Source organism: Pollicipes pollicipes, unplaced genomic scaffold, assembly GCF_011947565.3.
Source record: "Pollicipes pollicipes isolate AB1234 unplaced genomic scaffold, Ppol_2.1 Scaffold_3447;HRSCAF=4054_pilon_pilon_pilon, whole genome shotgun sequence".
NCBI classification, from domain to species: Eukaryota; Metazoa; Arthropoda; class Thecostraca; order Pollicipedomorpha; family Pollicipedidae; genus Pollicipes; species Pollicipes pollicipes.
This window is the reverse complement of record NW_023596297.1, coordinates 18,276,630-18,303,461: the sequence shown is the minus strand read 5'-3', so window position 1 is coordinate 18,303,461 and position 26,832 is coordinate 18,276,630. Positions and strand designations below refer to the sequence as shown.

Genomic DNA, 26,832 nt, shown 5'->3' with positions numbered 1-26,832 from the left:
GCGCCCTAAGCAAGCGCCGACGCCCAAACCAGCAGCACCGTGCCGTAGATGTACGCTGCGCCCTAAGCAAGCGCCGTACCCTTCACATGCGCCCTGCGCTAGACATGCAACGTTCCCTGTGACCGAGGGATGAAGTGTTTGGCGGACGTGAACTGCCGGCATAAATAATCTGAATGTCTGTTGTGTACAGCGCGCACATCAGGGGCTAGTATGTGACGGCGCACGGTGTGCGCATCACGTGATTAACGTCGTTGGTGTTAAGGCCCGGCTTTAGGATAAAAAAACTGACAGGATATGATTGCAGCACATTTCATTATATCCCCTAATGACTCCGGCACAATGGCCACAATTCAAAACCAACGAAACCAACTTGATGAAGAAGTTTCGGAGTCATGACTGGGCAACAAATCTATGGAAAACAGAGATCTCCGGTAGGTTTCCCAGCCAAACTCATTAACATATTACACGGTTACGCTCTCAAATGGCATTTGCAACCCAGGTAATGCCATCAAAAACGACTCACGGGACTACACATGTGCCCAATTCAACCATCACCAGTGAAAACATGGATCAATATGGATAAAGATATGAAAATAATATAGAATATTATAATATATATGACGAATCGATATGGAAATAAAAATCGCTCCTTCATCGCCGATATCCTGCACCAATCCGCGCACTCGTGCCACGCGCGCGCAGCTGCCGAACTGCCGAGGCGTGTGTTCACGTGACGTGCGTCCCTCAGCCCGCGCGCTGCACGCTGATACGCCGGCTGCGGAGAGCGGAATCTGGCCTCGTTATCAGCTACTGCGCATCGGAATAATGCTGCCATGTGCTCTTTCCCGGCCCGCCCCGCGGTGTTGACCGCTAGCGCCCGTCACCGGTGTCACCGGCGTCAGGACCGTCACTGACTGACGGCTGCCACGCGGGCTGCAGAGGTACAGCTCGCGCCAGGCCACACGGACGCCGCTTCGGACAGGCCGGTTGTTCTTACTGAGCGGCTCGGATGGAACGACAATGCGTCACAAGGCCGTACGAGGTCTCCAGAGAGGGTAGCCGCATCGTCATCGATTGCTAAGTCAATCCATTTGGAAAGTCACGTCTCATGTATCCACCACCGGCGTCGAAACTGTAAACTACTGCGCACAGGAAGAAGCGCCCAGAAACTTACCGGCCCTTACCGGGTGCCGCGGCCCTCTTGTCTCAGTGCGAACTGTTTACGGCACGCTTTGTTGTTGGTTGTTACAACCAACGCGTTCTGAGCGTATAGCTGACAGCTTGTATAATGGCCCAAGTTTTTCCAGTCCTATTTTTGTGATAGGGATTGGCTTACGGAAAATATCGCTGTTAAGCTAATTATGCACATGCATTTCCACAGATTCTCAAGTGCTGCTTTTGCTTTCCCGCCCCGACATAAAAAACGTGGGTGTGCAGTTATAGGACAGCTTACTGCCCTTGCTTCATACAGACACACCTTTTACATGATCGCGCAGCGCAGAAGCAGCCTTGTGAAGCAATGTTGAGCTGTTGGGTCTTACCGGTGATGCGCATCTATCCTATTTTCCTGAACGATCTCATCGGCATGCCGGTCACTGCGATAACGAAATAAGGTACGCCTTTAAAAGCTCATCGTGGGCCTTTTGATCTAATTTCCACGAAAACGATCTAAAAAAGGTAAACAGAGGCATCTGGACAATCATCTAGATAGACAACATACCTGGGAAATCTGGATACCCAACTCGTCCCAGCGCACCAGCTGTCTCCCGCCGAGTCGACCGAATCGTCCTTCGGCGTGAGCCAACAGAACAGGCACCTGCCCGGGAGACGTCTGTGGCGACACCTCCCTGCCCCAGATCTGAGCGGCGCGCCACCGGTGCACTGCGCCCGGCGCCGGGAGCGGCCGCACTGACCCGACGTCCGCTGACGCTCGGTGGGCGGCCGAGCCGGCGCCCCTGACGGTACGCGGCGGCCGCCGGCGCCCAGTTGTATCGCCCTCCCTGCACGTTATCTCGGCCGCCGGGGCCGATAGCGAGCGCCGTGGCGACGCGTCGGCCGGCCGCCAGCAACGCGCCGCTTCGGAGTGAGCCCCCAGCAGCGCGGCTGGAGTTGGTGGGTGTGCCCTTCGGAGCGCGCCCAGCAGCGCGGCTGGGGTTGGTGGGTGTGCATGTGCGCCGCGCGACGTCACGTCCGCTGTGGGCGACGTTCTGGGTGCAACCCGCAGGTTTTGACCGGAACTGGGCCGGTAGGTCACACGGGACTGGACCCGTCACTTCGCGGGCGGGCGGCACCTGGCCACCAAGGACCTGCCGCAGGGGGCGGGCCGCGCTCGGCACCTGCCCCCCCCCCCCCCCTCGCTAGCTGCTGACTCGAGCACGTGGCAAATGGGCAGGTCCGACCCGGGGAACCGTGGCCCGGGCCGCAATGGCGGCACCGTCCCTGGACGATCGTTTGTTTTCCGGCGATTCCGGCAGGTGCAGTGCAGGCCAGGTCCGCTGGGGTTTGGATTGGTCTGGGTCAGACGAAATAGGTTTGAGTTTGCCACTCAAGTGGCGCCGCTGTGGCAGGTGGCGCTTGCAGCCCAGCATTACCGTGGATATCCGGGGGTGGCGTCTGACCTTGGAAGGTCACTCGACATTTATGTGTCAGCCCACCATGATGCAAATCAAGGGCGACAAGGGGATGCATGCAGTTTTGTAGACAAATATTTCAACACATTTAATTCATTGCTTTAAATTATTTGATGCGTGAAAATTGGGCCTTTTTGGTGTCTGTTCGTCCAAAGGCTCTGCGCCCCCCCCCCCCCCGAGTTCAAATTCACCTTTGAAGCATGTCACCAATTAGTCGTTCAGGCACTAGCCATTAGAGTCCACTTAAACCCTACACAGTGCCATTCTCCCAAAGATCGCTCACCATGACATGCGGGCCGCGGGTGTTCTGAGGCGACTGCTGATCACCGGCATCGGCCTCGGGTCAGCCGGATCACATGGCAGGAAGTGAGTGCCTGAGCTGGTGCCGACGCGTCAGTTTAGCGGGCCGCTGGAGCCGGCGTGGCCTGACCCAGTCCATCCGGAGCGCCGTCAGCGTTCGAGGCCCAGCTGCCGGGGGTCAGCGAGCTCGCCGCTGTCGGCCGAGGGTGCCGGCCGGCCGCTGGCCAGGCGCCGGCGCCGTGACCGGGCCACGTATTCCCGGTCACCTCCGAGCCCGGACTGTGTCGGCCTCGGAGGCCTGGCCGTCTGTCAAAGCACCTACTCGGAGCCCGGTCTGTGCCGTCCTGTGACACGGTCCTCAGCGCACTGGCCGTCTGTCAGAGCACCTGCTCCGAGTCCGGACCGCGCCGTCCTATGACACGGGCTCAGCGCCCCGGCCGTCTGTCAGAGCACCTGCTCCGAGCCTGGACCGTGCCGTCCTGTGATACGGCCTCAGCGCCCCGGCCGTCTGTCAGAGCACCGGCTCCGAGCCCGGACCGTGCCGTCCGGTGACACGGCCTCAGCACCCTGGCCGTCTGTCAGAGCACCTGCTCCGAGCCCGGACCGTGCCATCCGGTGACACGGCCTCAGCACCCTGGCTGTCTGTCAGAGCACCTGCTCCGAGCCTGGACCGTGCCGTCCGGTGACACGGCCTCAGCGCTCTGGCCGTCTGTCAGAACACCTGACGTCGCACCTCTCGAACGTGCAGCAGACATCCGGCGGAGCGGTGCAAGCTGGCCCTCGCAGTGCTGCTGGCGCCGCCGGCCTGGACCGGTGATCAGTGTCTGGCAGTCTAACTAGAGCTTACTCCAGTCACTGCGACGCGATCCGAGCCGCCCTCAAGCGTCCTCAAAGCCATGACCAGCACCACAGCATTTGTCAAACGGTTATTGTATCACGAAGGACTCTCGATGCGTTTTAATATGCCGCTGATTGTCGCAAGTATGTAAGTGTATCGATTGTGCTTGCGTGCATGCAAAGGGAGAGAGACGACGTGACATGCGCTAATATCAATCTTTTGCACCAAGACAACTTCCCTTTTCGCTTCCCGAACCCCGTATGGCCGCCAACATTTTTCCAATGCATCTTCCGGGCCGACAGCTGACGATATCTCAGGTGCCACCGAAGACAGCTGAATGCATCGAACCCTCGGCTAAAAAATCCGACAACTTTTCGGCCCCATAAGTTGGCCTGTTACGGAGGATTACTGCATGGGCCTAATCTCATGTGTGTTCACTACACCAGGCCAATGTGCAAGTAGAGGGCAGAAGGAGTGTACGTCGTTATGTTGGCCCCATGATTGCACAGTCCTACCTCAAACTTTTCTTCCACGGCCAAATACCACTGGCCTCAAGCGCACGTATGTGAGCGGTCTCAACCGCAGCAAACGTGCCCAGCTGCCACCTGCCGTCCGCCACCTGCCCCACTGGCTAGCCTGCCGCGCGGTACTGACAACCGCACTGTACACCTGAAAACATCACCGCTTCCCTAGTACACTGGTGGGCCTAGAAACCTCATCGCTCCACGTCCCACCCCGACCCAGCTCCGTGACGTGTCCGCTTCTCCATACGGGGACCTCAGCAGCACAGACCCCCCCCCCCCCACCCCACGGCGCCCCACCCTCACCGCGGCAAACCGCGCCGCCGCGTGTAGTTTGCCGGCGCCGTCACCGGCATCAATAGCGGCTATTAGCCATCTGATACGGGCGCGCGGTGGGCGTGCTCACCACGGCCGGGGGCGTGCTCGCTCGCTGGCCGCGGCGTCAGGTGAGTGACCACCGGCCGGCGGCGCCGCTGCGGAACCCCGCGCCTCGGCCGCCGCTCGCGGAGGCCCCCTGTCCCGCGCCCATCCCCTGTGGATCCGGCAACGACTGCTGAGCGCCGCCGGCTTGCTCATTTGTCGAACGCCGGGGGCGGTGCGCTAGCGTTTCAAGAGCTTTTATCACTGCACGCTTCAGCGCGCACGGTGTGCGGCGAGCGCGCGTACCGTCGCGGTCCAGTGCCGGCGATGTTGCGCACAGAATTCGAATGATATGCTGGGATAGAGTTAGAAGCTTGCCGTTCTCATTGGCGTATTATGGCCGAGAAGGGACGCGCGTGTTCATGAAAAGCGAAAGACAACTTTGTGTTAGTCGAAGTTTTGGTCATTAGCTCGAACTGAAACCATGCACGTGCCGGTAACGTAAAAATGCAAGCACCCTCATTGACACTTGTTGGAGAACGTGAACATTTCTCCGGTAGTTATTGTAAGTCAGTAGTAAACATTTTCCAAGCTAGGGCCTTTTTGTCCTCGTTGCAAACCGTGAGATGTGTATGAGGAAGGCATTGCAATCAAGAGCTTTTGTGATTGGCGCTCCCATTTGCCGGTGAGTTCATCGTGTCGACATGCGAACTAATGCTTCATGATCGCTGTGTTTGTGCTATGCGAATTGTTCAGTTGTTAAATATGTAGATAAGCACTAGCTCTCGCATTCGCCTATTGCCTTGCTTTGAGCATCTCCCTCTCTCTCTCTCTCTCTCTCTCTCTCTCTCTCTCTCTCTCTCTCTCTCTCTCTCTCTCTCTCTCTCTCTCTCTCTCTCTCTCTCTCTCTCTCTCTCTCTCTCTCTCTCTCTCTCTCTCTCTCTCTCTCCGAAGCTCACCCTCTAGTCTTTGCTCGCTCGCCCTGGTAGCCGCCCCCCTCCCCCCAATGTGCGCTTCCGCCATGCCACCCTCTATCTGCCCAGTGACTGCGCGGGCCGATGAGACGTCTATTGATCTGGTGCCGCTCCCCCGTCCCACTCCAGCACGACTCCCAACTGTAGAGGCGACTGAGGACGATCCCGACGACACGCCGGCACCCGGGAGATCAGGGAGCATTCGGCCAAATGCGTGCGGCAGAGAGACGGCTGGGAGGCTCTGTGTTGGTGCGTGGGGCGCGGTGCACCGTGTTGCAGCAAACATGGGATGGCACGCGGTTGAAGCCCACGTAGTAAGTTAGGGACGCCCACTGGCTGCGCCGGTGTAGACGGATGCAGGGCCGCAAAGGATATCATAGACGAGCGACATACTCCGAAACTACTTGGGAACGTATCCCAAGATGCGTTTTGCGTGCCTTGGGCAGGCCACCGGAGTAGCTGTGGCCTTCGGTATCACCACTGGTGTCGTGAAGAAGGACAAGAATCACACAAGTGGTATTGATCCCATGCTAGGTGGCTCTACATCATCCGAATAGCACTTCAGCCTTTGAGTGCTATCCGATTTCACGGGATAGATTTGCATTCGATACAGCGAACCGCCGGCATTCAGTGCATCCTAGCTGTTGGGGTTGCGTTTGACTTCTAGTGTCATCAGAGTGTGCAGTATTTTTAATGAGCATGCTAATAAGGAATGCGACCCGCAACGGTTGAATGGACATACAACCGTTTGCCCATTGCCAAAAGGGTAATTACACCGGGAAAGGCTTTAAAACATGTTAAAATATTGCTGGGCCCAGAAAGGACATGTTAGCTTATTCAACCTTGCACTTCGACTCCCCAAAGCATCAATAGGCTCATTATGTTCTGTGTAATTATAATTGCTGATTTGCCATGACGGTTCGAGCAGCATCGTTCAGCACATCTTAAAGCTTTATCTGGCGCTTGAGCTTGATCGGCCCTGTTTGCTCCGGTACCAGCGGGCCTCTCTACTGCGGTTGAGCCGAGGTGTGGCGTTTTGGGTGCAATTAAAACAAAGTTCGACGAAGCTGCTACCTTGAGCGAATCAGCAACGTCTCAAATACTAGCGCCGACGAGAGTCATAGTCTTTCGCTTTAAGGGAGTTGAAATGGTTTGCGATAGTCAGCTTTGGGAAGCAGCCACGCTATTTTAAGACTTCGCTCGACTGTGCAGTTGCGAAATGTTCACTTGCTGCGCTGCCTCCGTGTGGAACGGGTTCAAAAAGTTGGGAGAGACTGTTGCGAAGCCTTGAGAACAAGCTGGCATAAAATATTTCAAAATCTAAATAAGAGTTAGCATGAGCCAGCCGCGTTAGGAGCCCTCGTCCAACAAGACAAGCGGAGCCCACTCGCTTCGTCACTTTTGTTGTGGGGACGCACAGACGCAGACTGCTATGTGTCTGGGTCTCCTCATTCTTCAGTTAGTGTACAACACAGACAGCTGCAGAGAGCGCAGTAAAATTTGCAAGCACGACAAGCTCCAACTGTGTGACTATCAGCGACGTAAATTGCACACCACATCTGACGGCGGAGTCGGCAACAGCGCCGTCAAGACAGGGCACATTTCGACATTTCGGAACTGGGTGATTTGCGTAAACGTAATGTAAATGGAAATGTGAATGTAAATGGAGATGTAAAGGGATGGCCGCGCAGCAACCCAACCACGGAAAAGATATCCCAACAGCCCCAGCAAGGATTAATTTGGCATCTTAAGTTACCGGAGACCGTCGATTTGTGTCGATAGCGCGGGCGATGGAATTATTTCCAACAATTCCCCAGGCGACGGTTAAGTTTTACACCTTCATCGGGCCCGAGGCAGGCACCACCATTGATCAGCGATGAAGTGTTCCTTAAGATAAGCCGAACATTGCGGAAGGCAAATCCTAATGCCCCGCCAACCAGAGTTTACGGGCGTCATCCTTTTGCACATCGCATCAGGCGGAAGAATTTTTCTCATCGTAACATTACATTTGAGTTGCCTATCACTGAACAAACACTGTCAGGCCGTTATTGCGCCAGATTGTGTGTGATGGTAAAAACGGTGATTGCACGTGTGCTAAAAATACGCTATATGTCTGTGATCGTTTTCCGCCAAGTCGTGGGTCAGTCCTGCACGGTAGACAAGTGTTGGGCTACCAATCGCTTCTACAGGTGGCCAAGTTTGGGCCGTGGCGGGCATTGTTCCGCGAATCTGGCAGGCGGATGACAGCCAACACACGCCGCTGTGATTGGCTGCCGGGATTCTGTATGCGGACAGTACACCTGTGGCGGTGGCCCGGCCCCACCCGCGGACCGCCGCAGCACGGCCCGATACCGCGCACATCTGCGGCTTCGGCACGGCGCCGACACTTGCACGCCGCTCGTACCACCGCAGAGCACGACCGTGCGAAGCGCTCAGCTGCTCGCCGTGAACGAGTCTCGCGCTGAAGTGTTCAAATCCTGCACGCGGCAGGAATTATCGGGAACGTGATTCCATGTCAGCTCAGTGGTGAATCACACCTCCGCAGGACTCAGCATTCCTGTCAATTTCCTCACTTGGGTGGCATCTCCGGGGTGTATGTTGTCTGTCTGTCGATTGGGGTCGCTGACCCCAGTGCAACCCATGCATGCTCGGACGCGCCTGATGCACCATTGTTTTCCCGAGTGATCGGGGTCGACCTCTTAGCCACGGAACGGACCGGCGAGTCCTGCTGGACCTGCTGCGTCAGCGGTGCGCGAGGCTGCCCAATCACGAACGTCCCCTCTATCCTTAACCCCGCACTAAAACCTCAGAACACGTGCGACCCCACCATGGGCCAACATCCGCGGCGCCACACCCGGACAGCGCGCTGCTAGCCTCGCGCCTGCCGCCTGCCGCCCGGCACGTGTCCCGTGAGCGAGGAGCGTTGGGCCGCCTGCAGCGCGGCAGGACCGACCGGCGCCGTCGGTGGAGCGTCCGACGCCTCTGTCGCAGACGCCACCACGCCGCGCCAGACTGCCTTCTCCGACCGAAGCCATAGCCGGCGTTATCGTGCCCACGCAGGCTTCCGCCTTCCCGCCGAAGCCGGAGGCTGTGCTATCGGGCCGGCGCAGTTGACCCAGCAGCCCAGCAACCCGGAGACCCAGAGACCCAGCGCCAGTGCTATCGGGCCGGCGCAGTTGACCCAGCAGCCCAGCAACCCGGAGACCCAGAGACCCAGCGCCAGGATGAGGGCACGCAGAGGAAAGACTCGTCTGCTGATTTTGTTCTACCTGCGCAAACTGTCGGCTCGAAATACAATTATGGCCGGTGTCAAATATAACCACGCATTAGAACGATGGCATTCACTCTGCTCAGGGCAGCTGGGAGACATGGAGCTAATAAATGCGGCTGATGGTGGCTTTCCAAGAAAAATAATTTCCTGAAAGTGCCCATCAGTGTCCATCTTGTTGCAAAAGTGTTAGCGTGAGCATAAACAGGCATTTGACAGTGATACCAGTTAGAGGCCAATTAGTATTCCTGAGCCCCAGAGTCAAGCTACTTGTAGCGTATAAGGTCTGCATGCTCGCCCCACAGCTCTTTAATGCTGTGGTACCCAACGACCGTGTAACTATCGAACGTGCCTATCACGCGAGTAGCCGGATTTATAGCTCATAACTTGCAGGACATGACCAAAAGCCGATGTAAGGTGGTTGGAGGGGTGGATGGAAGGGGAGGGGGGGGGGGGGGGGCAGTGCGACGGGACCAAATTCTCTACCAAAACGACGAAGAACACTCAGATCTGCACCAAATTTGCCTGGTTTTGGTACATCTCGCAGTAAATTTGAAACTTTGTCACTAAAACTGGATTTGACACCTACCAATATCCAACGCATGATCCGCCCCTGGTCATAACACCCGCACACGAGGCATATATACGGAGAAGCTTGGCCAAAATATTTCCAAAGTATATTCAGAAACCAGGCTGTAAGTAAAAATTTGGGTCGTGACAACATCTCCGAAACTGCGGATCATTTCTCAAGTGCAGTGCCCTAAAAAACTTGCAGGCTAAGTCACTCGTAAACACATGGAATACGCCGCAAGCTCGTTAAATTATTCTGCAAATTGCGTCACGTCCACGGTCAGCTGGAGAAGGTGACAGCCCCGGATCGTCGTGTCCAAGGTCAGCTGGAGTAGGTGACAGCCCCGGATCGTCGTGTCCACGGTCAGCTGGAGTAGGTGACAGCCCCGGATCGTCGTGTCCACGGTCAGCTGGAGTAGGTGACAGCCCCGGATCGTCGTGTCCACGGTCAGCTGGAGTAGGTGACAGCTCGGAGTGTCGTGTCCACGGTCAGCTGGAGTAGGTGGCAGCTGGGAGTGTCGTGTCCAAGGTCAGCTGGAGTAGGTGACAGCTCGGAGCGTCGTGTCCAAGGTCAGCTGGAGTAGGTGACAGCTCGGAGTGTCGTGTCCACGGTCAGCTGGAGTAGGTGACAGCTCGGAGCGTCGTGTCCAAGGTCAGCTGGAGTAGGTGACAGCTCGGAGTGTCGTGTCCACGGTCAGCTGGAGTAGGTGACAGCCCCGGATCGTCGTGTCCAAGGTCAGCTGGAGCCAGTGACAAGCCCGGATCGTCGCGTCCACGGTCAATGCTCACTCCGGCCCCGCTTGCTGCTCATCTGTCCACCACTGCGGTAATCCATACCGCAGTACCATGATCGTTATTGGCCGAAGCGTCGCTGCGCCGCCGGCGCGCCGGCCGCTCAGTGGTCAGATGTAGCAATCCGATGGCACCCGCTGCGGGGGGGAGGGGGAGGGGGCGAGGGGAGGGGGACGGTCTCATGGAGCAGCCAAAGCTTTATCCGATGAGGGGTATATTCCGCCTACCGGCGGAGGCACATGAGCGTGGCTTATGGTCGGCGTCCGGCACCTGTTGTCAGGCGGGCCAACTCGCGCGGTTTCTCGTATTATGTACGTTTCTAGTGACGCCTAGTGATCGCTGCCTTTTAAAGATAGCTGCGCTTGAAGAACGGCCTGTAAGTGTGATATGTCTCACCAGCATTCAACAAAGCAATGTTTCTAAACAAACGTTATGGGTAGGTTATCTATTTTGCTCGTCCCAAGCCTGTAAGTCCCTTTACCTTCCCTCCCGGGCGTTCCTCCATGTTTCTTAGCAACGGTGTACGGAAAGTCAGCTCTAGGTGGATTTAGAGCAAGCTGAGCCGGTGTAGCAAACGTCATTTAACGCAGCTCGCTTGTGTTCAGAACCCGAGGTGAACTTATACAGAATACACAAGATCCTCTTCCTTTGACCTTTTGCCAATGTTGTGAAACTTGACCATGTAATCGGAAAGCATCTGTAATGTATTGCAACCCTACGGACAAAATAGCAAACTATTGCAAAATCGAATTCCGCCCAACTTCTGGCGAGTTAGACCCAAGGGCCATGCCACGTCACGCGGCGCGATCTGCGCACTGTTCGCCAGCTCTCACCATAGGGCGCCGCCGTCTGGCCACGTGACCGGGCACCTCCCATCTGCGCAGTGTTCGTCAGCTCTCCGAGGGTGCCGCCGTTTGGCCATCCCCATCTCAAACAATTTCGGGCGGAACGACTGTGGGAGATCTGCACCTGCGTGCGGCGCTGGAAAAGGTCGAGCTTTGTATCGCCGCATCCAAAGCGTGTGCGGCGCTGTGGCGTCAGCGCGTGGCCTCTGCCCAGGCCCGCCGCCTGCAGGTGGCCCGCCGCCTGCCCGCCACCTGCCCGCCGCCTGCCCGCCACCTGCCCGCCGCCTGCCCCGCCGTCTGCCTATGCTGAGCCGGCTGCGGCCGCCCGCGTCTCCCTAGATAAGTGAGTCACTGTTTGATCTCGGTGCGGACATTTCGTCCCACCCTGCTGCCGAATGAATAATCCTTTTCATGTCCAAAGCTGCCCGAAGGTACCCTCTAAGTGTAGCGAATTTCACTCTTTTGGTTTCTCCCATTGCCTGATAGTTTTTAGTCTATCAAGAACTAAACTCTGAAAAAGGAAACTTGATGTGACACGCAGTAATCTCATGGGAAGCTCGTTTGAACTGCAAATTATTGATACTGCGAGACGAAAGCACTTATGTTTAATTAACGACCTCCGATATACCAGGAGGTATTGGTTAAACGGCGTTTTAATGCTAAATAACGATTACAGTGACGGCTCTCAATATTTCGAACAATGCTCATCCTCAAGAATGAGGCACTCTTGAAGATGGGTGCAGCTCGAAATATTGAGCGCGGCGCTCTAATCATTATTTAGCATTACCACGCCGTTTGCCAGTACCTCAAGTATATTCAAGGTCATAAGCTTAACATAAGAACCTTCAACTCATAATGCCGAAAAACCAGGAGCTAGCTTGTCTTTCTTATAGCAAAACATGGAATCTTGACGTAAATAATTTCTGAAAAATGAGATTAAATCTGCAACGGTCCTCATACCTAATAGTTCAGAATGCTCGAAACAAAGGTTTTGCTGGTGGTATTCGTCCACGATGCCTTCAGTTGACGGGCCGGTACCAACACCCATAATAAGAGGACGTCTCACAATTGTATTTTACCTGTATTTGATCGTCATCAACTACCTTGATTGAAAAGACGCCTTTCTGCTTGCGTACAACGAGTGTTTCTTATATACTTTATATAATAATGCTTCTGATATGTTTTATACTTAATAGCTAGTAACAACCGGGGAACTCTCATCAGGCTAAGATGCAGTGACATGCCAGAGGGCGTTCCGGAGTAATTGGGACAGGATTCAACAGCATGCACGCTTGGATGTGCGCGGGAAAATTCACGGACCGTCCGAGCGAGGCGGATCCTTTAAACAATGCTGCTGCTTGTCACGAGGTATGGACAGCACGGAGCCTATCCTGAGCGGTGTGCCAGTAGTCAAATGCGTATCGATCGTCGCATGCGTGTTGTAACAGCGCGCTGACCAGCCATAAGAAGGTCGCTGCATGGGTGGAAACGACGGACCGCCTTATGGGCCGCCGTATCCATTAGCTGGCACACCTGGGTGCCCAATGGGCAAGTCATGACAGAGATACGCTGGTGACCATAATTGCCCAAACCCCATGAGGAGTACAGCTGCCGCTGTATTTTGACCACCCAGTGAATAGCAATACGGCGGCATATTAACGCACGAGCAGCCCGTGCCGCCGGCTAACCAGGTGTGCCGGCTGGTGCACCTGGTTAGCCGGTGGCCGGTGATCACAGGCTGGGTACCTCGGGGCGTGTCTGGCGCGGGCAGAGCGTGGCCGCGCGCCGAGTGGTGTCCGGTGGCTGTGCGATCACATGACTGGCGGCAAGGTCGACGGTCGGGTCCGGGGACAGTCCCCGCTCGAAAGAAGCCCGCGGATCGGGACGCGGTCCGGATCCCACCCGGATCCGATCCGACGGTCAGGCGCATCACTGACTGCGCTCCAGCGCCGAAACCGGCATCATTACCAGGTACCACAGGTATCCAGTTAACACAGGCATCATCACTGCGCGCGTCGCGAACGAGCGGAGCTGTCCCCCGCGCCCCGTCTACTCCCGGTTCCTGCGTGAGCCGCTGCCGCGACGTGGGCCACTTCATCCAGTCCACGGCCAGACCTGCGCTCTGGGGCGGTCGTGCGGCTGTGCCATGCGGGTGGAATGACACCATGAGTGCCGCCCACCCTTATTGTTTTGATTCCAGCCCGTAAGCTGAAACTACGCTTCGAAGACTATGACAATAGCTCCAAAAACGTGGCGAGAATAAACCCACCGGAACTGCCTGGAGATAGCGTGCAGCTGTAACAAACAAGGCGTTTCAAATGTTTGCTCCTGATCCAGTAAATCAACAGTTTAACACGTGGAAACATTGGACAGACGTTCACGACCAAGCACACAAACTTCACAAAGCTACTTTTCTAAGAACCCGAATCCGTAAACTGAAGAACGCCTTGTTTGATTACGTGCACACCGTCGTTGGCGCAGATTTTTCAGAGAAAGAAATAAGGAAATGCTCCGTCGACCTTCATATTGAGTCGCGCAAAGTAAACGAATCGATCAAGATTGCAGGTGAACTGACGCCGTCCAACGAGAACCTCAGGAATTAAGCGACACCCATACGCGTCGTGCATCGCACCATGTCCAGCCATGTCACGCCCACGCACTCGGTGTCGCGCATCGCACCATGTCCAGCCATGCCACGCCCACGCGCTCAGTGCTACCACATCAGCGCTCAAGGCTCCGCCACAGGCACAGAAGTCTTTCAGAATTGAAAGCATGGCTCGTATGAAATAGGATAGCACGCTCAGAAACGTTCACTTGACATCTGTGTTACGTGCCGCTCTGGCGCGTCGCTAAGTTCTTATGTGGATGGAGCACCTCAGGTGCATGCCACGAGACGCTCCCGTGTCTGCCATGCGTACTATTCGTCCGGTAGGTACGCTGCCAGTGGCGCGGCCAGGACTGTCTTAAAGGAGGCGTCCGGAGCTCAGAACGCATCATGTCAATTCTTCAATTACTGCCAGGAACCCTCCATGGTGAAAACCGAAAGGTACGGGGCTGAGAAGGGGGTTTGGGACTCCGGGAACCCCTTGACTGTGTCCTGTACACCGCACATGATGCGTCTACATCAGCTGGCTCGTCCGGTCTCACTCCAGCCTGCAGTGGATCTGTCGCTTATCAAGTGAAGCATCATCCTGTGATCGTCCGGCTTCCACACTTTTAACAGTATTGTCACGTCGCCAGTTAGCTCATCGGCTGACGTAGGTATGGACCTGGAGTATTGGTCCGACCTCACCCCACACAAAAGTTCGAATTCCTCCGCGCTTCGCACTCACCTCGATCTGCGCCCCCCCCCCCCCCCCCTCCCCCATTGATCTGTGGTCAACGGCGTCACCCTAACTCGGGTCTGTCTCCCAAGCTCCTGCTGCTACTAACTCACTGGCATCATTCTGTCTTCCAGTCTGACCCCAGTTGTCTGCTGACGTCAGTCTGATCTGCAGTTTCCCTACTGACCTCTGGCTGTCCTCTGCACTTCCCAGCGTCCCGAACTGGCCACCGCCGCCCTGACCGCGGTCTGCCAGCCGGTCTCCCTACTGACCTCAGCCGCCGCCGCCGCCGCCGCCGCCGCCGTCGCCACCGCCGCCGCCCCTGTGCGCCGCCGCCGTCGGCCAGCGCCTGACTGGGCCGGCCTACCGCCGGCGGGGAGAACCGCGCCGATCGATGCGTGCAACAGACTCGCCTCCGGGCGGGCCCGCCGGCGGCGCGCCGGCCGCACCAGCATCGTCCCCCTGCGCCGCCCGCCGCCCCCTGGACCCGCACCAGCGAGCTCGCGCGCCCCATGCTCCGCCCCCGCTGATTGCTCTCTGGTGCCGGACGGTGCCAGACGCGCGACGGACGGCGAGGTTTTAGCGGATTTAGTCGGCGGTGTTCGTGGAGGTTTGGAAGATGATGTGGGGTAAATAGAGCGTAAGTGAGCGGTGACGGTGGAGACGTGATGGCCGCGTGTGTAATGCCCCCTTCGGCTCCCACGTGGGATCACGGGATCAAACTGTGGTTGAGAGACACTTGGTTAAGAAATCTCCTGTTGCACAAAACCGCTAAGCAACTAGGGCAGCAACGCCAAATGACTAAGGAATTGTCCAAAACTGTTGCGTGTGCAAGGTTACTTACAGACGAGAGAAAAAGGTGGCTTAGAGGCCGAGAAGGAGCACGCACGCACGACAGAATAATAGGGTCGCGTAAAGTGATGTAGAGTACCTGGTGCGCAAGGTTTGTAAATGTGTATGGTACTTGGGGTAAGCGGAGATTCCCTCCACACAAGAAGCATACACTCCATTTTCTCCAAGTTAAGCAGGTACGGTAGGCATAGTTTTGAGGAATGGGAATGCTGAGAGGATCAATCTCTTCCAACCAAACTCAGGAAACCTGCTGAAAAGTTTCGTCAAGGAAGGCCCTCCGCGAGAAATTCCCGCTTTGTCCAGGAGGTTGTCTGAAACGTTCTCTACAAAACTCTCCAATTCTGCCACAATGGCGCAAGACAAGGCAGTCTTTACAGCCGCGATGACCTTGGTATCGATAAGACCCAAGGCAAATAAGTAAAGAGGCCTCTCCCAACATGGCGCAAAGGCCGCTTCCGATCCACATCCAGGACCATCCTCGCCTTTCGCGCAGACAAGTGGCCGGTGGTTGTAGACGAACAGCTGGCTAGGGGCTCCTGGTGTGTTCGGAAGAACTGCGAAAGTTCTTACCGCTTCTGGCCAAGTCAGGTGTGTGTTTTGATTTATAACCTATTTTGCTTTTATTCATTAAACTCCTCCCTCAATTTTAAGGTTATTTGATTGTCTGCATTTGTTTTCCCTTGCACTGCACTGCACTTACTATGTTTACTTATTCTTTTGACTTACTGCTGATTCGATTTTATCAATTTGACTTTTTACCCTTTTGTGTTTTTCCTGCTGTGATCGTTGTATTTCATTTGATACTTTCCACCGTCAAGAACTTTGTTTGGTGTGGTAAACTCGCGTGAGCATTGTATAAGGAAGTAAAAGTTTCCAACGTACTTAGCAAATGTGGGGAAGGGTGGTACATGTACTATGCACAGACGAGTTGAAATACATTTAAAGGGGTGCTCAACATTTATATGGGGTCTTCAATTGGAATAGTCATCTCAGAGATCATTCAGTGCAGCTCACAGCCCTGCCCTTTTAAGACCTAAACCCTTCTAGTTGCTAAGCTATATGCCCGCGAAGATGTGCCTACTTTTTCAAGGGACTATCTCAAGGTCACCCAGGCATCCATTGCGTCAGAATAACGTCATTCAAATCCTGACATTCCGTTGCCCGTGCGGCGATAAAGACCAATACAAATGCGATTGTCGCGTCGTTCATATTTGGCGTTTGTGAGCACGATTTCCAGATAAAAAACGGCCTTCAATTGGCTCTCAATCGATGTTGTGCAAGGAACAATGACGTAATAAAGCAATGACGCATTGGGGAGCATATTGCTGAACAGGGAATTAGTCCCGTCTGGAGCAGCTTTTTCCACATAAACGCATACCAATAGCTATGAGTGAGCTTATTTCATTCTGTCTGATGCTTATTTCGACATCTTCGGAATGTGGAACAGTTTCAGTAAATGCAAAGTTAAGCATCGTTCCAGTGAATTATTGAAATACGTTAAGTGTACGAATGCATTTTGATTAAATTAAATAATTATTGGTGGCAAATCATTCCACGTAGCAATGCTAGCGTTGTGTTATTTTTCATTTTGTTGTCAGCCGTGCTGACATGCAAAAAGCACGTTTCCGACTTAAGCGTTTTGATACTTTTGTAAAAATACTCTTCCACTAACCGGCAGCTCTTAAAGGGAACATTCCACGTCCGCGTGGGGATTCTGAACTGAAAAGGCCATCTCGAAGATCACCCATTGCAGTTCACATCCCTGCTCTTCTTACGACCTAAACCCTTTTAGGTTCTGAGCTGTGCGTAGCAGGGCGCCGGGGGCCGTCCGCTACCATCGCGTGCCGCCCATCGCCGTTCCAGCGAGAACTGGACGTACTGAATAGAGGCCAAATCCTGGCGCTTAGGCGCGGGCCTGAGTTTAAGTGCACTCGTCTAACATATTCAGCCTTAATGTGCGTTAAACGGAGTGTCCCACCTTTGGGGCATATTCAAAAATCATGTCCAGGTGAAAGCTCAGGATCACTTACGTCTTTTAATAGCACTGGGTTGTGCCACTGAAGCGCCGTCGGGATAAAATAAAAGATATAAATTCGAATGATTTCCGAATTCAAATTACGCTGTCAACGCTATGTAATAGCACCACACATCTTCCTTCGCAGCTGCACCTGTCGCAAAGGCCGTCACCATGACGACGGCGGAACCTGCTGAGGGCCGTTGTCTGCTGTTACGGGTTAGAGGTGCCACTTTTGAGCTGTCTTAACCTGCACATTGTGGGTCTGCGGGCTTTAAAGTGGCGCCTGGACTGGTGCAAATAAAGAAACGTTTGTGACTGGCTCAGCGGGCGGAAAGCGTCTGTTGTCGAGAAGTCCATTGGTTAAAGTTTGGACCAATGCGTTTCTGTGGACCATATGATGCTCCCATTATACGTACTTTCCAAAGCCGAAGTGCGCCTCGAAAAAGAGCTGCTGCAGTAAGAGCCATCGAGAATAATGAAACAATATTATAACGTTTCGTTTAATCTGTGGCATAATAGCCTTATGGTTGCCTTTTACTCTCAGCAGAGTGTTTCAAGCTTTCGTAGAATTCATTACACAGACATTTTGACAAATTAGTGTGTTGCAAACATAATGGAGCACGTCCGTTGAAAAAAAAACAGGATAAGGAAAAAATATTACTTTTATGGTACCCACCATAGCACCCACCGCGTTGCCTGTGATCCTTAAGCTCCATCACAGTACACTTACAGATCTTGCCACTCAACGGAGCGTGCCCTGGTCGACGCCGTTGAGCGTGAGGTACGTCGGATTGACGCTGGGCACATTGCCGCCGTCACCTCCATTGATTCATGCTGTGCCTTTGATAGCGTCGACAATGACATCCTCCTGGCAAAGCCGCAGTGGTATGACATTGATCCCAAGTGGTTTGAGAGCTATCTCTCTGGTCGGCGGCAGATGGTGAGAGACGGTCGTCTGTCTTCCGCTGGTTCACTGCGTCCCTCAGGGATCCCTGTTCGGCCCTATGCTCTTCAGCACCGTCATGAACGGCCTTCCGTCTTAGCTCCCTTACGGACGTCTAGCGTCCTATGCCGGTGACACCCAACTGCTAGACTCCGCTCATCCAAACCCACTATCCTTTTTGAGATCCCGACTGGAGAAAGCCTCCCAAATGATGCAATCCTGCTTCACATCAAACTCCCCTGGAATGGATTCCGCCAAAACAACCTTGCTCCTCCTTGGCACTCCGCAATTCCTGAAGAAAACCTCATCTTTTCTTGACATTGCGGGGTGCAAATTAAGCCCTTTGCCGTCCGTGAAGATGCTGAGGGTTGCTTCTGAAAGCGTTCTTTCCTGGGAAATGCACATATCCCATATTGTCAAAAAGTAAACTCCATCCTTTCCTGGCTGCCTGAAACCCGTCACCAACTTACGCCCGAGATTCATAAACTTTCATCCAGTCCCATGTTTTCCTTCATCTTCTGTACTGCCTCTTCTGTACTGCCTCGGTCTGGGGTGGGGCTGCCTCTGCGTCCCACCCCAGTCTCTGCTCTCCAGTCCCAGCTGCTCTGCTCTGCAGCCCCACCCCAGCACTCTGCCAATCCAGTCCCATGTTTTCCCTCATCTTGTGCTGCCCCTTCTGTACTGTCTCGTCTGGGGTGGGGCTGGCACGTGTCCCCTGAACACGACACAAGGGGTGATAACTGAGGCCAGGACCGCCACCAGTGCCCGTCGGCGAGATTCAATGGTGGCGACTGTTCAAGCACTGGGCTGGCGCTGCGGTAGTGACATTGTCACGCTGTATTTAGGGCCTTAAAGGACTCACAGGCTCCGGTCCGGCTCCTCCTCACCCCGCGAACGGCTAAATGCCGGCATGTCACCCGGGCGGCAGCGACGGGCGCCCTTTCTCTGCCAGCTCCTCGCCAGTCGGTAGCACGCAGGACTTTTTCGCATCGCACGACCCCACCCTGGAGCCGCCAGCCGCCATCACCGCCTCTCGCAACCACGAGTTTCGCACCAGGCTAGAGGATCTAGACGGTCCCGTTATGCATTCATTTCTTACTTGCCGTTGTTGAACATGTGGTGACAATTTATATTTTGATTAGCCATTTTGTCTTTGACGAGGTTGTGTGAACGACTGGACGGTTGATAACGTGCGAATGTGGTTGTGTCGTTTTCATGTTTAATATTGGGTTCATACTACGACTGTATTTGCAACGAATCAAACGGTAAGCCACTTGTTGGAATGATTCGTGAATTCAGTGGACCGAACTGAACCGATAGTGGCGGGCATGGACTCCAATGAGTACTCTCCCGCAGGAGCGGCTGCTTCAAATAGAAATTCTGAGCCATCCAAGTTTTCCAGAACACTGGTCTTACGGATCAGATCGGGAGCATCTGATCCGACATAAGTGAAAGTGCAAAAACGTGGCGCACTCCCTTTAACTGCGCGTTATATGAGCACCACTCCTCTTGCGTAGCAACTACATAGCACGGCTGTCCACTGTGGAGAGTGCCAGGTCGTCCGTGGAGAGGCGCCGCTAAGAGGTAGTTACTTTTCCGTATTGCTCCAGTGATAGACACACCGCGCCATCGCTATGATGCGCTGTGCGCCGTCTTGGAAGCAGGAGCGTGGAGGTCATTGGTTTTCAGTCTGCTTCGATGCCCTTTTTGTGGTTGAATACTAGCATGATCCCATTCCCCACCACCAAACGAATCCGGGACCGCGCCTATCCAGTGATGGTTACGCTTATGGCGGGATGGCGTCTCAGTGGCTTGTGAACCGCACGTGCACCCGCCCCCCCCCCCCCCCCCCCCCCCCCCCCGGCAGTAACCATTAGCATGATCGGCGAGGCCACCACCGATGCCGTATACTGATGCAAAGTTTCAAAATTCCTGCGGAAGACAATGGATATATCGGTGCCTGGATGGATTCACAAACGCTGTGTTAGCCTGGTATCCCCGATGGGGTAATTGCGCACATGGTTTAGATACGTTTAGACGACGCTTGAGCGGACGACGCCACACGCCCGCCCAGTCAATCTTCCGAGCTTGCGAGACTTCAAATGTTGGGAAGCGTATTATAAATATATTGTCTGCACAGACTCTCGGTATCCAGAGCAAGGACATTTTGGCCAACCCAGATGTAGGGCCGACTTTCCTGAGTATCAGAAACCCGACACACTGCGAATGTCCACACGCTTAGTGGTGGCCCCTGCGCAAATACTTGCATCCACAGCATGTGTGGAAGCGCCAGGCAAGCATGGGACATGTTCTTTTGTACAATAGTTTGTCATTAAATGCGGCGCGATGAGAATTCAACATTTCTCACGTGTTCCAATAATACAGACATTGGCTGTTCGCTCCCATGCGACAGCGAACATGCAGAGCCAAGCCAGCCAGTCATAACATGTAAAAGCCAAGCACGACACCGACACCACCCGATGGCCTCCACCGGCTGAAAGAGACGCCATGAACCCAGCAGCGACACAGCCTCCCCCTGTTGCAGAGGCCTCACAGGGCGTGATAGCATACCTCCACTCAGCTCTGCCCCCGTAAATGAAGCCGACACAGCGCGACACCCGTTCCGCACGCGTCGCCCCAGCGCAGCGCCACGCCAACGGTGTCGCCGCACGCCGATTAGGTTCATTAGCAGACCGCGGCCGCCCGCCGGTGGCGGCCGCGCGGCCGGGTGGCTTCCGAGGCTGTCCGGGCCGCTCCGCCCGGCCAGTACTGGGGCTGCGGCGCCACCGTTCCCTGGCCGAGCACGGTAAGCTCCCGCGCGCACAGTTACACGTCCGGTCCGCAGGACACCGCGGAGCGTTAGAGTACATGGCAGCCCTGCGTCACACGGTACGTTACACGTTACGCCGCGCCGCACGTTATGCAGCGCGGAACAGCTTAAGTCCTGCGTGACAGGTTATAGCTGCGTCAGGCGCCTGCCGTGGACGCACCGCCGCCGCCGATCATCAGCCGTCGATGATTGGGCTCTGGCACCCTCCGGCTCAGCAGGGACGCGGAGGCCTGCCAGAGCACAGCCCAATGCAGGCCGCCCACAGCTCCGCAGCACGCGCGTCACAGCACCATGGCACACGCATCTCAATAGTTTAGAACACGCGGGATGTTCATCTGCAGCCTCCGGCTGAGTCTAGCGGAGCCTGAGAATGCCACGTGCCCCCCCCCCCCCCCCCCGCTCACACCGTTTGCAAGTCAATACCAGCCTCTGAAATCCTCCAATCAGGTCGCTGGCCCCGACGAAGGTCCTCAGGCAGCGTGAGGTCAGCGGCAGCGACACGGCCGAGGTCCCGGAGAACTGTCGCGCACCAACGACACCGGCCAGTCTCCACGACGTCCTACGCATCAGCCGTCGTCAGTCCGTCTTGACGACAAACTGCAGGATGAGGTTGACGACGCCGAGCACGACGAGGCCCGAGTGGAGGAGCGCGGCCGGCCAGCGCAGTCTTCCGCGCCGGTACGTGCCCACCAGGTACGTCACGCACGGGAAGGTGAAGATCCACGCCATGCCACAGAAGGCGCCCGAGAAGCGCAGCAGCTCGCCGATGTGCGGGTAGAAGACCGCCACGGCTACACAGGCGATCACCACGGCGGTGTTGAGCGCCAAGCACGCGGCCCGGCCCCGGGTAGGTCGTGCTGTAGATGAATGTCATCAGCTGGGCGCGGATCATGAACCCCAGCAGCGGAAACACGGTGCACATCTGGAAGAAGAGGAAGATCCGCGCACCGATTGACATCGGGTCCGTGCCGAGGAAGTTGTCCAGGAAGTTGTCTTGGATGCAGGATTTGGCGAACGGCCACGCCACGAAGAACAGGAGGCCAATATATAGGTACGTAAGGAACACCAGGAAATAGGCGATGAAGAGGTCGCGAACATTGTTTTCCTGGTGCTGGTTGCTCTCCATGATTCTGCAGATACAGTTGTGGATGAACATGGCGAGGGAGAGCGTGCCCATGGCTACCGGGAAGTTCGGCCGGAACAGCTGGACGTAGTCTTGAGCTGCGACGTCCGTGAAGCTGACGTTGATGCCGAACTGTACGGACTTGGTGGTGACGAAGATGATCATGTACAGCACCGATATGGTGCCCATGCCGGTGAACTTGGTGAAGAACGTGGGACTTTTGATGTTGAGTAGCGGATATAACAGCAGCACCAGGAAGAGCGGCGTGGTTTGAGCATTCCACATCTTGTCGTAAAAGCTCTCCTCGCCGACAGCACTGGTAGCGGCCTCCAGAACCTCCACCACAACGTTTTCCGGGCAGTACGCGCCGTGGATCACTGTTGCATTCACATCATACTTGCTAAAGTTCCCAATTGCCAGATCATAGAAGAAGTCCACCGTGCGGTACAGGAAGTTGGTCATAAGCACCCAGTACACGAGCATGGCGCCCAGCAGTACGGCGACTGAAAAGAGAATGCCGAAGTACTCCCAGTGCTTGGAGAGGACGTCGCGCATGATGTTTTGGAAGTCGTGCGTGGGCGGCGGGATGCGCAGGCGCGCCTGCATCGTTAGCACGCGGTACGCAGTGAACACGCAGACCAGTCCCATCGCCACGAACGTCAGCATGGAGGAGATGAAGCCGGACTGCTCCACCAACCAGGGCATCGACAGGATGCTGGTGCCCATCATCGTGTTCCAGATGGCGAACACGGTGATGATGGACGCGTTCTTCGACTCCTCGCCGGGACGAGGCGTGCGCACGAACGGGATGAAGAACTCTGCCGGGATGAGGTGGTCGGGAATGGTGAAGTGCGGCGGCTCCCAGACCGCCGACTCGTCCGCCTCGCTGCCAGTCTCCGAGTCGTCGCGGCGCGCTAGCCGTCCACTCGAGCCCATCACCTTGCTGATGTAGTTGAAGCGGTTGAACTTGGCCACCTCGCTGTCGCTCGCCTCGGCGCCCGAGTCATGTCTGTAGCGGCGCGTGCCCGGCACCTGGTGGTAGTGGTACGGCCGGCGCGAGCGCTCGCCGTCCGACTCGCTGGTGGCGCCGCCGCGCGACGCGCTCCTGGCGCCGCCTGTGAACGAGGCGGTGCGTCGCCGCGACGCGTCCGACTCGCTCGCGCGCTTTTGGCGTCCGGTGCGCGGCGTCGGCCGCCGCCCCTCGGCGTCAGAGAACGGGCCGCGATCGGGCAGCGGCGGCCGCCGCGTCTGCTGTTCGACATCCGGCGTCGGCTTGCCGCTGGGCGGCTTGAGAAGCGGCGTGCGCTCGGTGGCCCTGGGCGGGCGGCCGCGTGCCGACATGGCGGCCCGTCACCGCTGGCCGTGCCAGACCACACCCGGCGGCGGCGGCGGCGGAGGCCGACAAAGACGCCCGCGCCGACCGACGGCCGCGTCACCAACACTGCACCACTGACACGCGCCGGCACCACCACCACACGCCTGCGTGTTGTTCACCAGTGTCGTCGTCGTCGGCGACTCTGCCGCGAAAGGGCGGCGCGCGCAGCGACTGCACGCGGCGGCCGGCGCCCAAGGTCACGTCGAGCGGCGAGTAGAGCACCGCCCGGCTACCGGCGATACCAGCCCATCACCGGGGACTACATGCAGGGGACCTAAAGGCGAGAGAAAGAGGTGTTAATTGTGCGTAAGAGACAGAGAGGGACAGTGAAGATGTGACCAGTCACCACCACAAAGGAGACCCAGTCACCAAGCGTGGCACAACAAAGCAACACGCGCGCAGAAGCTGTCAACGCACGTCAGCAGTGACACAAAAAACCGCTGTTCTGTTGCCGCAGCTGCCTCACACTGCATGTACATCACAGGATACCAAAATCGCCTTGCTTTGGGGTTGCTGAAAAATAGAGACACGCCTCTTGGCAGACATTAACAACGTCGCTAAAAGCTAACAGTCGTTAGCATCGCCGCGCGCCGAAGGCAATCTGCCCTCTCATCAATCCCAATATGGTATATAAGTGACACGCAAGGTAATCAATACTTTGAAATTATGGTAAGTGGTGAGTGCAGTCACGAAAAAACGCCAGCCAGTTTAAAAAGCAGGCGGTACGTATCCAAACTATCTACGGTGAGAGAATGCACACGTCGTCAATTCTAGTAAGTCCCAGCGTTGTAAGTAAGTCTCGTTTTGCGTTGGAAAACCAGATCTACTGACCTAAATTGCCTGTAATTTATCACCGACTCAAGACACAGCCTGCTGCAGCGCCAGATGCCCCTGCACCGTGTTCTTATTAATTTGCCTTCGTCGCGAGCGCGCAAATGGCTTATCACTGACAACAATCTTTGAGGCCAGTTTGCTGATGCATATTGCCCCGTCTGTACATTTGCGTCACCTTAATTCAGAGGCGGCGGATCCGCACGGAGAGTTGAAGGCTCACACAGTCTGTTCTCGTTTCTTTAATGCGACGCTCACGTTGTGTCTTGGATGTGGGCAGCAGCCCCATTCAATTCCTAGCCCGACGTCACCGCACAGTCCCTGCCCTTTGGTGTCTTGCTTTCTCTTTACCCGAAGCCAACGCCTCTCAACCTTAAGTCATGCCGTCGCTGTAACGTAGTGTCTTGGTAGCCGCGTACATGGGGCATCCCGTTATTCGTTTGCCCTGGTAATTTTCTTTCATCAACCTCTATTCTCGCTGTCCCATTTCTGCAGCGGCATCTCGATCCAGACATCCCTGCGCCGGCCCTTCCCATACGACAACCAGACGTCCGTGAGCCCTGCTACACCGGCACCGCGCACAGCTGTCCGCTCCACCGGTGACTGGCCGGCTCCTACACTTCGGGGCGTGCTGCCGGCTCAGCTGAACGCCTGGCGCTTCGTCGCGTCCCAGAGCGGCCGGCGCCCGGGGGTGGCGACCGCCGTTCCGGTCCGCTCCTCGACCGGCGACCCAGCCGCCGGCGGCCTGCCACTGTTTATGGTGGCCGACCGTCCGGACATGCAGATCGGCAGATCCGGGTCAACGGCATGCACGGACAGCCGGCCGGCGCTCGCCAGGGCGAGCACGGATGTCAGCCTCGGGACTGCTAGTGCCGGCCGGCCGGTCGCATCTGATCGCTGTCACCGGGCGGCGCCGACAGCGGCGGCGGCAGTCCCAGCACCGCCCCGCCCCAGCAGACGACCGGGGGTCCCTGCTGACGTCACAACGACCCCCGGACCAGGCGCGGTACCCAGCAAGCCTGCAGCCGTGTCTGGTCTGGGGGTCGCCCTGCTCGCCCGCCGCGGCGCGGAGCGGACGGCAGCCCAGGGCGGCCTGTTTCCAGTCAAAAGGTCCCACGGGACAAGCAGTTACTGATTTTTGTCTAAGAAGCCTCTGGAAATTTATTCTGAAGCCGGTTACGCCGTGCGAAATGCTTCACGACGAATGACACGGACATTGCGAAGTGTATGCTAAGGAGTATTGTGCATGGGCTTACATCGCTTCTCATAAAGAGCGAAAGCTTTGAACTCCTCTTACTGAACTGCAAAACCTCATCTCCGACACAGCCTCGGCTATGTCATCTAATGCCATCGGCAGGCGCCGGTGGCATTATTCTCCGTTCTCACTTTCCTGGGCTGTTTGCTTCACCACGCATAAACTTAGTGCGACTGCTTCGTCGCAGCTTAGGCAATCGGGAAAAAAAGAACACAGCGGGATGACGGAGTGGTATGGTAACGACTCCGGCCAGCGCTTACGTAAATCTCTGTTTCAGGCATGCCTGGTACGCAAAGGCACTACGAGTAGCGACAGCCGCGGCCATCCCATGTGGCAACATGCGATCGCTTTCTGCTTCACTGCACCCGGGAACTTGGAAATGGACCCAATTCTGGGAAAGCGTTGTTTAATGTGCTGATCAGTCACACTACTCATTTTTGTTTGCACACATCAAACAATCTCGTCTTTTGGAAAATGATTTAAAAATTACTAGAAAATTTACAAAGATGGTAGAAACTCAGCATTCTAGTGCAGCACGGCATAACACAGCATCTGAACTAGCGCCTACGCATTGCACTCACCCCTCTCAGGCCTATACATTCCGACAATCCGAACTGTCTCCGTTGGTATTGGGAAGATCAATCTGCTCGTGTTTGCGAGCCCTAACTACAGCCTGACCGGATGTCTCTCTCGCGTCTAAGCCAGCTGGTTGCATCCCACTGGCTGGCGTGACAGCTTACAGTTTCTACTCCGACCGTATTACGTTCGCAATTGACGGCGCCGCATGCACGCCGCGACGAAACAGGTCGCCGTAAAGTTACCCCACTCGGTGCCCAGTAACGGCTGCGGTCGGAGGGGTTGCCGCAGTCGCCTACCCGCGCTGTCGCCGCCGACTACACCAGATTACACAAGCGTTTCGCATTCCCGAGACTCAAGGGATTACGTGCACGTGACCTGTCAGCGTGGACATCTTCCGTGACCGGAGGTCGATTGTTTTGCTGTTTTGCGCCGGAAGCAATTCTCTGATAGGATTCTGGCTCAGATTATGCGCCGCCTAGCAATTATAAAGCGGTGTATAGCCGATGGGGAGGCCCTGGGTCAAGTACCACGTCTGGTAAACAGCTGGCGGAGCCGCAGCCTGAATGGTTGCCTCGTTGGCTCGACAGCCGAGCAGGGAGCTCAAAG

The 26,832-nt window shown here is 55.9% G+C and overlaps 1 protein-coding gene across 1 annotated transcript; it reads right to left on the bottom strand.

Moving 5' to 3' along the window:
* Positions 1-21,472: 21,472 nt before the first annotated feature.
* LOC119091315 (sodium-coupled neutral amino acid transporter 9 homolog) lies at positions 21,473-23,440 on the bottom strand. Its single transcript, XM_037214022.1, is given in 2 exon segments — positions 21,473-21,891; positions 21,893-23,440. Coding segments are annotated over 2 exon segments (1,482 nt in total). The 5' UTR covers positions 23,123-23,440; the 3' UTR covers positions 21,473-21,639.
* Positions 23,441-26,832: the final 3,392 nt, after the last annotated feature.